Below are 11,417 nucleotides of genomic sequence, written 5' to 3'. Positions count from 1 at the left end.
CTGAATAATAAGAATAACTCTGTTACCTGGTTTTATTTGTGAGAAAGTTTTAGTGCCTATAACAACCTGGACTTAGTTAGTCCAGTAAGCTGGTGCTTTTCCCCTTAACAGATTAGTATTGATTATGGTAGACACCAAAATATCCCTTTATTTCTGTTTTATTTGTGAGAAAGTTTTAGTGCCTATAATAACCTGGACTTAGTTAGTCCAGTAACCTGGTGCTTTTCCCCTTAACAGATTAGGACTGATTATGGTAGACACCAAAATATCCCTTAATTTCTCTGCTGGGCCACCCTCAATCCTAGATCCAGGGCAGTCTTGCCCTACAAGTTTCCATGACCTGAATGATGTCCTGATTTCTTTTTTTTCAGTATCCATAACCTCATGCTGAGATCTAAATTCCAGTTCTTGAAAGGCAGAGGGTTAATCTACCAACCTGAGACTCAACAATTGTCCCTTCCAATTATTCAGTGCTTGAAATTGAGACTTTCACACAGTGCAATCTAGCAGTCACACATAAATCATCACGTAGTACCACACTTTGCAAACAGCTCTGTTAGCAGGATTTTACTTCTCAGCAGGTTTTACTTTCCCTTGATCTTCCACTTTTTTGATGGCAGCTTGGATAGCTTCTTGATCACCTAGAAACTGGTGAGGGCCCAGAGGGTGTAGATTCTCATCAAGTTCAAGTAGTATGGGCACACCAGTGGGGAGAGTAACATTGATGATGTCCTCATCAGAGATGCCTGCCAAAGAAAAAACAAAACAAAACAAACCAGTTATACCTAGTGAACAGCTTCCTAATTGTCTATCAAGCTCAGACTTTATTTCTGAGATTTTTCTAGTCTTAAAACAGTCAAGGACAGGTTCCAGCCTTCATCAACACCACCAGCTTACTCAAGGGTCAATTCCCAGCTAGACCACAGCTTGGTTAGTGCTTTAGGAACAGCAAAAGGAAGGAATTCCCATCAAGGTGAAGATGGTTTCTTCATTTTTCAGTCTACAGATGGGAAATAAACAGGAAGAGATTGCCCTGGAGATTATACCTTTTCTTTAATACAGGCCATTGAGGACAACCTGGCTCTCCTCCCTGTCTTCCCAACTCATGCACTGTCAAAGAGGATTAGAGTCATACAGAATCACAGCATGGTGGGGTTGGAAGGGACCTCAGGAGATCATCCAGTCCAACCCCCCTGCCAAAGCAGGTTCCCTTCCCTACACCAGGTTGCCACTCCAACATGAAACAACCTCTGCTAAGCAACCAATACAAACAGCCTCTTTAAAAAGGCAGGATATTAAAGTTAATTTTTCTCTTGAATTTTCTATGCAAAGCTTTGCACACAAGCCATCTTAAAAATCACTATTTAATTCTTCTAAATTAAGGGTAAGCATCACTGTTTGCCCACACCAGATTTCTCAACAGCAAGTTTATAGCATCTTGCCTACAGTACTATTTTCAGAATTACTAGCTACAGAATATTAACTTCCACTTTCAAATGAAAGAGAGGGGAAGAAAAGAAGGGAAAAGTCAACTTAAGCAACTTGAAGCATTCTCCTGTCTTTTTCCACTTCACTAAAATAATGAGTACCTGGGGAGAAAGTTTATTTTACCCAGCTGTGTTTAGTTAAAATATTCTAGGGCTCTAATCTCAACAAAACTGCTGCTTATTTTTACATCAAACACACAAGTCTTCAAAGCATTCAAGGGAATTTTGAGACCAAACCTCCTAGTAAAGTTTCCACACAAGGTCTAAATAGTGGTATGAAGAAGCAGTAAAGCAGGACAGCTTTGAGTAACTCATGCTTAGAAAATGCACACAATCAAGCTTCTAAAATGATGACACCATATAAACTAGACCAAGGTGCGTGAAGAAAACATCCTCTTGAGCAGCTGACAAACCAGATGGTTCTCAGAACATACAGGGGCAAATTTACCAGCGATTTTCACATGAAGTAGAAAAGCAGAGACAACACAGCAACAGGAAAACCCACAAACTCAAGCCACTTGGCAACGGTGGGATGACAACAGGTCAGAAAAAAACTGAACTAATCATGAAGTGAGAATCATTTTGTGCCTCTGCCTAGAGGCTACACAAGCACACAGCTTTTGCAGTGACCTATTCTTGTTTTGATTAGGCTGAAGGCTTAGTTCAGCTGTAGATTAGCCCCAACTTTCAGAAGAGAGCAAGAGAAACACACAAGCCCTTGCAAGAAGCTTACACCTTGTTGTATATTGACCCATGAGTCCATTAAAAAAAAAGTCATACTCTGCCAGTTTAAGAAATCCCTGCAAGAGAAATAATTCACCTCTTCTAGACAGCAGAATCCCAGACCTACAGAAAAGCACTCAAGGAGCATCTAAAATTTTAAAACCACACAGAAATCAATGGGGAAAAATACTGAAGCCATTTACCAGGCACAAGCACTGTTCTCAAGGGCTTTGGTTTGCAAAACAAGCAACCAAGTTGCCTGAGCTCTCATTTCAAGGACTCTTAAACATCTTAGATTTTAAGAACATACTCTTGTCACTGTGTATCCACAGGCCCTAGGAAGTCTTCTAAGCATTCTGCCCACCTCTTAAATTCAGTTTCCCAGACTAAAGCCATTCAGATACACACAAAGCAGGTGAAGTCATGCAGGAGAATTTAGTCAAACCACATAATGTGGTCAGGAGCCAGGATATTTAAAGGTTTCCTCTACAGAGGGATTAAACAAAACTAGCTGTAGCTACATGGATTCATGCATTTTACTGTTTGTCTAAAACACCAAGGAACCACAGCAATGTCAACTAGCATTGATTTACAAAGCAAAACACGGCAGCCTAGGATAAACAAGCTGCAGCAAGCATGTTGGCTTTCTCCTCAGGATTTTTCCTCACACAGAAGTGTTGCCTCATAGCCAGAAGGCTGGAAATGCAAGCTAGATGAAGATCCTAAGGAAGAAGTGTCCTGTTGCTTTATTTCAGCACTGTTACTGTATTTGTATAGTATTTCTGTTCTTCAGGAAGCAAGAAGCTGATCAGGTTTGTCACACAAAGCTCTTCATGTGCAGGCAAAAGGCACATAGAACACTCCCCACCCAGGGGAAGAGGACAGGAAAGAGATCACATCTTACACTCTGGCCATTGCAAACATAAACTAAGTGCTATCCAGTTACTTCATGTGCTGTAACTATAGCCAAGTGACCTTTTCTTGCACTTCATCTGAGCTGGCCTGTGTCTCAACCCCATCCTGTCTCGCAGGGAAGCCGGGTGAAATCAGGGCAAGGACTCAAGTGCTGAGCCCAAGGTGCAGTGGGAAGTCAGACCACTGAAGAAGCAATAGTCTTCCCTCCAGTAAAATACTAAAGCTGGGGTCTCAGCCCTGCTGAAGGGTAGGTACCATGGCACTGGAAGCAGTCTTTGCCCAAGAAGATTTAAAGTCCTACCTACTTACAGCTGTGAGAACCCACAGACATTACTGAAGTACTCACTGTGTCCTCCTCAGGACCCAAGATAAAATGATGACTGGGCAACTACACTCCTCAGGCAGACATCCCCCATGTTCTCTCTCATGAGCATCTGTTAAATGTTGTTCCTTAACAGCAGCTGTAGAGCAGGAAGCCATTAGGTACATGAACACAGTAAGAATTTGGTACAGCACTTACTGCAAAAAAAGATTATTCAAAAAATCACATTTGGAATTCTTTCCCAGCTCAGTTATGCCCCATTTAACTGAACTGGGTGTTCAAACACAGAGAGACCAGTAATATCTCTGCAAGCTGAAGAATTCACCTGGTAGCCCATAAAGTGCTTTGATTTCCAGCACCTGCACTCTGGAAAGTCCTACAGAAGCAAATTCCTTTGGACTTGATTCTGAGTACATACAGACAACTCCACAACTCAGCTTTTCCCTCCCTCTCACCTGTTCTTACCAAGTTCCTTCCTTTTATTTTATGGTCAGAGCAACACAAAAAAACACCCCACAAGAGCTATTGAGAATAGCTACACCCCTCCTCCCCTGCATGTCAACTACACCTGAGGGCAGGTGATTCATCCAACAAAACACACCAGCTCATATGCATAAATCCAGCCACAATGGGCTTCTTCTAGAACTGTTGCTTTGTAATTGAGATCCAAATCAGGTCACAGCATCCTTCCCACAAGCTTCATAAAAATACTGAAGCTTTAGCCTGGTGAGTTTCATACTCAGGGCTGGATTCTGCCCTCCCTGCAGGCTGGCAGAGGACACAGCTTGGGTAGGGTAAAGGAGGGAAGTGGGCACAGTGTTAGAGTCTGGCCATTGATCTTTACAGAATGGGGCAGATTTTAGGGAAAGGAGGAAGATGGGTGGGCTACAGCCACAGCTGCAGCATATTCATAGAACCATAGAATGGTTTGGGTTGGAAGGGACCTTAAAGCTCATCCAGTCCCAACCCCCCTGCCATCAGCAGGGACCCCTTCCACTAGACCAGGTTGCTCAAAGCCTCATCCAGCCTGGCCTTGAACACTTCCAGGGAGGGGGCATTATCTGCATTTGTTTCACCTTTACATCTGCCAAGATTTTCTATGTCTTTATCAGGTTTGCATGGCAAATTAACTCCATCTCAGCCTGACCCAACAAGGTGTCATGACAAACAGCTCCTGACCACAGTCTGACTTGGATCATGGTCACTACTGAGGCCAGTATGAGACAGGGTAGGAAAACCAATCATGAATCTATCATTCCCATGCAGTAGAGAAATCCAGCCTGCCTTAAACTCCTCAAGCAGTCCAGGATTAAAGAGGCATGAGATTTGCTACCACCATCACAACCTGTCAGCTATAGCATTAGGCGAGAAAGTCCCCAAAGTCTTGAGTAGAGAGACCTAGGCTGCACCACCATCACCAGGAACTCAAGGCAACACTAATAAATGAAGTTCTTTGAGCATGTGGAGCCTACCAGCATACACACTGCTCTGGCCAAAGGCTTCCATCTCTGGGTGAAGCACTATTGAGAATCCCTCAAGCCCAAGCTTGTGGAAACCAGTTACTAAGAACTCATAAATGAAGCCTTTCTGTCCCAGCTGCAGGTCCTGGTCAGGCTGTTCCAGACCTTTTGTGTTACCATCAGGCACTTGCCAGCCATTTCCCCGAGCTGATTCAAACCACCAACGTGACAGAAAACCACCCACTCCTTGCAGTTTACAGGCAAAGTTCACTTGCCAAAAGGATCAACAAGCTCACAAGAGATAAGCAGCAGAAGCACAAAGACTGGGATGAATGATGGGGAGTGCAAGAACACCTCATTTCAGCAGCAGTGAGTTGTCAGATCTCAAGCTGGTTTCTCTAACTGCCCTCAGACACCACAGTCACATAAGCAGTATTTCCTTAAGAAGGTCAAGCGGCAAAATAATCCTCAACACAATCCACAGCAGGACTCTCAATGTGTAGCTCCAGCATATGAACTACTGGAGTGCTGTAAGTGCACAAGTATCACACTCACAATAATGCAAAAAAAGGAAAATCCTTGAGAGCACTGCTCTCCCCACTCACCAATGGGTGAGACCAGCACTAGGACCTTCCCAGTCACCACGTTCTGCCCACGAGCCCAGTTCCAGAGCTCTGTCACCACAGCCAGACAAGCCCAAGGGATGTAACATCTGCACCTTCTTCAAGAGACAAGGTAACTCCTCCCCTCCATTTTTGTACCCTGAGCAGAACAAGGCTCAGGGACACTACACCATATCCAAGAGACGGGAACCTTTCAACAGGGAGGGAATCCTAGAATTGGGCCTTCCACAAGACTCTGTCTTGAGGTACTTTGCACCAGTCTTCAGGGTTAAATGGTCAGTAGGAAAGAAAGAAGTTGAGACAACTCATCCATCTTTCTGCCAGTCACCTTGAAAATTAGTCCATTAGACTTGGTCTTCAAGTAGTCCTTCAACAGAAACAGGGCAAGCTGGTCACAGCTACTACATTAACGTGGTCTTCACAATGGGACACTGCTAAGAGGGTCTCAGTCTGAAGTATCAGTTATTAGATAAAATAGAAAGAAAACAGGGGGTTGGAACTGGATGAGCTTTAAGGTCCCTTCCAACCCAAACCATTCTATGATTCTGTGAATATTCCTCCTTCAAAGAATTGAGAAAGTCACCTGTAAATAGATCCTGTGTACCTAGGACACTTATTTAGCAGATTTTAGCAACTGATCATCAACATGATATCATCAGCATCCAAAATAAAACTTCTCAAACAAGTGTGGCATGGCTGCTTTAGACATCTTTCTCATCAACATCTTGTTGCCATTGCTTTTGCATAGTATACCATGAAAGAAAAAACATGGTCTGTCTAGAGAGCTGAGTCACAGGCCATGGTTCATACCAAGAGGTGTCACAGAACAGAACAGTTGCTAAGTTATGACAAGACACTTCCACCAGCAAGCACAAGACTGCTGCTTGAAGAAGGAAATGTTACTTTCAGAGAGCCTTTCCAACCCTATCAGCATGTAATGAAAACTGTCCTCTTGCTCTGTCAGTTTTTAATTGCACCATTGATTCCCAGCATCATCACACAGATCACCTGAAGATGACACAAAGAATAAGTGCTCTGAAAGAACTGGACAAGCTCAATTAAAGACTTAAAATTATGATGTCGATGTTGTACAGAATAAGTGCTCTGAAAGAACTGGACAAGCTCAAAGACTTAAAATTATGATGTTGATGTTGTATCTTTGACAGGATTGCTTAGAACAGCCACACTTGTCCTTGGTGGCATTTATCAGACTCATAAGGATTACCTAGAAGAAGGAACACAGCCCAGCATCTCCACTGGACACCAACAGCTCACAGCACTGAGATCTTCAGCACCACCCTCCAGAAGAAATGTCACTCAGCCCATCAGGACAGAAGAGCAAGCTCCCCAGGAAGCTGCTGTTTCCAATCTCCAAGTGCATACAAGAGTTTGTGTTAAATACTGTTTCTGAGCTCCAGCTCCCAGGATTACGTTATCACTATGAGTAAGACATCCAAGCAGTCATGTAGGATTGCTGCTTGAGGTGTTTGGAGCCTTATTTTCTAGGCTAGAAACTTCCACTTAAGTGCAGGTCCAGTTTGTGTCAAATATTGTTTTCAGAAAGACTACTGGGGTTACACTTTTGAGGTCCTCACATGCAAAACATGACAGATCCTACAGACATTTCATCTATCTTAGTGAGGTTCACTCTGAGCACTGAGAAAACAAGAACAAAATCCAAACCCACAATCAAAGCCTTGTTAGCCTGACATCCTGTCCTGATGATTTTTGTACACAAGTAGAAAGCAGATCCACATTTCAAGCTCTTTACAAGTTACTCATAACAAGGAAAACATTCAGATTCAGAGAACTGCACGCCTGTTTCAAAAAAAAAAACCAATCCCTTTGAAATAGTAACTTCAAGGATACTCTAAAGTCCTTCAGAAGAGACTTTAAATTTCACACTGAAACAATCAGAATAGTTTCATCAGATCAAACTGAGTGAAAATATATTTACTGTCATTTAAACTTAATCCTAGGAGCTGGAGCTCAGAAACTTACCACTATGACTAAGACATCCAAGCAGTCATGTAGGATTGCTGCTTGAGGCATTTGGAGCCTAATTTTCTAGGCTAGAAACTTCCACTTAAGTGCAGGTCACACTAAGCTTGTAAAAAAATCCACAAAAACAAAGCCCACATCACAGTAGCTGCTATAAATACAGCAGACTGGCAAACTTTAAGCACTGTTGAATCAGGTCCAACTCCAGCAAGGCTGCAGAGCAGCTCTCAACTGACAACCTTTCAGGAGAGAAAGGGAGAGAGTCACCAACACAGACAAGGAACATCTTAGGTTCAGCTAGATACAGGTTGGAGCTCTGGGGAAGAGAAAAAAAGAGAGAGCAGGTTGCAATAACAGGGGTCTTAAAACTCTGTTCATACCACCTCTGCAGGAATCCACATCTCCACTGCATAAAGGGCAGAAGAGCCAGCATGTGGCTCCTGTGTGGGAGCTGCAGGAGTTGGACAGTCCTCAGTCACAGAACTAGATCCTCTGCCAAGGATTCCTCACATTTCCCTGTGTAAGCACATACTGGGAGAGACAAGGTAGAGTGTAGGACAGATAAGAGACAGCTCTGTTCTACTTTCATTGAGTGTGGAGAGCCCTCAAAGAGTTTTTTCTTAGCAGATGGTCCCACAGAAAAGCTTTGCAGCTGCTCTAACTTCCTCTGATCTCGGTGCAGCAAGGAACCCAGCCATACCAGCTTTAAAATAATCTTTCCCAGTCACTGATGCTGTCAGATCTAGCCTGGGTACATGCCTGCACAGAAAGCAGCCCAGGGTTTCTGATGAAGCAGTGGTCAGCTTGCAGTATTTTACCCTCAAAGAGCTTGGCCAGCATGGTTTCATGGAACTAGTTCAGCTCTAGGGGCAGGAAAGATGCCACAGTTGCAGATCCCCCTGCTCCTTTTTCCTTTGTAATTCCTTCATCATTTCACACAGTCTGGACAACAACCCTGATCTCATCAGTGGAAGTGTCTGAACCAGCCTTCCTCCTTCACCCAAGCAGCAATCTGTACCCCAGAATTCACAGCCTCTGTACTTCCAGAAGCCACTTCTACATGTTTATTCCCTGGGCTTCTGACTCCTGCCAAAGCATCAGCTGTCCTGACTGTTCCAGCACACCTGCATGCAAGAAGAGCTCAGCAGAGTCAGAGCTGTAGAGGCACACACCCAAACCCCCTCATTTTAGAACTAAAAAACTGAGAGGATGCAATCCAGTCTGTGCATACCTGCAACTACACCTCTAGTAAACTGCATTCATACATGTATCATCACTAAATTCTACTCTACCCACAGACAAAGAAACTAATACAGTCCATCTTCCAGTTTAAGATGACCTAAACTAGAAGTCTTGTCATAGAAGAAGAGGGAGGGGAGGAAAAGAATCTAGCAATGACTTGAAGATAAATCACATCCTGCTCAGGTCTCAAATAAATAAGCAACCTCATGCTAAGCTACCAACTTAGCTGGTTATTGGCAGACATTTTCCATATTGGGAAATAATACAGTATTTGCATAAGCTTTAGCAAGTACCTGCTCCCTGCAGAACTCCCTGTCACAGCAGCTTTTTTTACATAAAGAATTATCAGGAATGAAGCCTCAAAAGTGAGTCACCACAGTAACAGTCAAGAACGTATTCCACAACCCCAGACAAGCATTTTGTTCTGCTGTATTACAGCAATGCTTGTTTAATGAACAGATTATTATATCATAGAATCACAGAAGGGTTTGGGTTGGAAGGGACCTTAAGGATCATCCAGTTCCAACCCCCCTGCCAGCAGCAGGGACACCTTCCACTAGACCAGGTTGCTCAAAGCCTCATCCAGCCTGGCCGAGAACACTTCCAGGGAGGAGCAGCCACAGCTTCTCTGGCCAACCTGTTCCAGTGTCTGACCACCCTCACAGTGAAGAACTTCTTCCTAATGTCTCATCTAAACCTCCCCTCTTTCAGTTTAAACCCATTTCCCCTTGTTTTGTCATTAACTCCCCTTATGAAAAGTCCCTCCCCAGCTTTCTTGTAGCCCCTTCAGGTACTGGGAGGCCGCTATAAGATCTCCCTGGAGCCTTCTCCTTTCCAGGCTGAACAGCCCCAACTCTCTCAGCCTGTCCTCATAGGAGAAATCCTTCAATTCTTCTGAGAAAGCAGCTGAATAAATCCAAAAATAGTGAGAGCCTATCTACCTACACCAACCCTACAGTTTGAATACAGGAGTTTTAAGATAAGCAGTGAGAAACAAGGGGAAAGCATCTAGCTCTTTTCAACTACATTAATCTAATTCTCTCCCCCTTTCACATCCCCCACTTTGATTCCTGTTCCAACAGGCCAACTTTTCACTTTCCCCTTGGAGACCACAGACATTGAGTGTTACACTGCCCAGATAAGTTATATATGCATTAGAACAGGATGTAAAGCTCTAAGCAGTTGAGTAAAGAGAAGAGTGGAAGGCTAAAAGGAAGACCCTTACCTTCCACGTGCTTCAGCAATGCCCTGCTGCTGTTCCCATGAGCAGAGATAAGGATCATTTTCCCACTTTTCAGTTCTGGCACTATCTTTTCATTCCAATAGGGAAGGAGTCTCTCAAGCACATCTTTTAGACTTTCAGACTTTGGGAGATTATCCCGAGAGACATCACAACACTTGTAGCGGCGATCGTTGTAAATCTCTTCATAGTAAGGATGAGATTCGGTTATGGGAGGTGGGGTAACATCATAGCTTCTCCTCCATATTTTCACTTGCTCCTCCCCATGATTCAAAGCCATTTCTGCTCTGTTGAGACCGATCAGTGCACCATAGTGACGTTCATTCAGTCGCCAGGAACTCTGAATGGGGACCCACTCTTGGCCCATCTCTTCCAGGACAAGCCACGCAGTCTGGATGGAGCGGCTGAGGACAGAAGTGAAGACGAGGTCGAACTCGAAGCCCAGCGCTTTCAGATGTTTGCCACAGTTCTGAGCTTCCTTTACCCCATTGCAACTCAACTTCTGGTCCACCCAGCTGCAGAAGCGATTCTCCTTGTTCCAGGCTCCTTCTCCATGTCTTAAGAGAACAAGCTTGTACTTAGCCATTTTGGTTGAAGATTAGCACTGGTGACAACTGGTCTGGCATCTAATAATGATGCATCTGGGCAGAGACATGAGACAGACACATCAAACATCCCACAGATAACGCATTACAAGTAGTAATATGGCAGCAAAGAGTAGACAACTATCAGAATCCAAACAACCAAAGAAACAAGTGTCTTGCCGAGTATGTTTTTACCTTTGAGGTCTCCTGGGTTTGAATTCCTTCCCACCCTCATGTGGGAGGGAAAACCACCATCCTCCACCTAGCCTGTTGCAACTAACCCACTTAACCAATTGATCAGTAGCAGATGGGCACAACCTATTCCTGCCTACAGATTTCCTTCAAGTACTTAAATAGAGCCTCACTCAACATCAGAGGCTCCCAACTGGAGAAGCAGATCTCACTCTCACCAGTGAGAGTGAGATCTGTAAATCTCAACTCACACAACTTACTAGAGGCCGAGCATGGAGCCCAAGCTCATCAGAGCTGCCCAGACCCACAGTGGCTCTAAGACTACAACCACAGAGAGCAACTGTGATCCTCAGCCAGAGGAAATGGAGTGGAGGACCACACGATTGGAACAGGGAATACACAGAACCTTATTAGCTTTCCTCAAAGGAGATGTCACCATAATCAGGTTCTGCATAACTTGTTTCCTCCCATCCCCATCCTGTCCTGTTAATTATGCCAGTCTCTGCTTGAGTTTTCCCCAGGCCACCTCCTCCATCATTCCTCCACACTCAAGTACCACAACACAGCTACTCTGAGATGCAAGGCACAACTAGTGAGTCCTCATTCCACCAAATCCAGAAGTGATCTC

General features: G+C 44.1%; 1 protein-coding gene across 1 annotated transcript; it reads right to left on the bottom strand.

Moving 5' to 3' along the window:
• Window positions 1-381: 381 nt before the first annotated feature.
• On the bottom strand, window positions 382-10,650 carry BPGM (bisphosphoglycerate mutase). Its single transcript, XM_010173220.2, has 2 exons — window positions 9,999-10,650; window positions 382-746 (listed from the first exon to the last, which is right to left on the bottom strand). The coding sequence occupies exons 1-2, from the start codon at window positions 10,597-10,599 to the stop codon at window positions 568-570; spliced, it is 780 nt and encodes a 259-aa protein (XP_010171522.1). The 5' UTR covers window positions 10,600-10,650; the 3' UTR covers window positions 382-567.
• Window positions 10,651-11,417: the final 767 nt, after the last annotated feature.

Source organism: Antrostomus carolinensis, unplaced genomic scaffold, assembly GCF_000700745.2.
Source record: "Antrostomus carolinensis isolate BGI_N321 unplaced genomic scaffold, ASM70074v2 scaffold27028, whole genome shotgun sequence".
NCBI classification, from domain to species: Eukaryota; Metazoa; Chordata; class Aves; order Caprimulgiformes; family Caprimulgidae; genus Antrostomus; species Antrostomus carolinensis.
The sequence above is the reverse complement of the archived record's forward strand: the minus strand, read 5'-3'. Positions and strand labels throughout refer to the sequence as shown.

Excerpts from the sequence above, each read along its gene's own strand:
- BPGM (XM_010173220.2), bottom strand. The coding sequence starts at position 10,599 with ATGGCTAAGTACAAGCTTGTTCTCTTAAGACATGGAGAAGGAGCCTGG. Across the intron at positions 747-9,998 it reads ATTGCTGAAGCACGTGGAAG|GCATCTCTGATGAGGACATC; the intron begins GTAAGGGTCTTC and ends TTTCTTTGGCAG.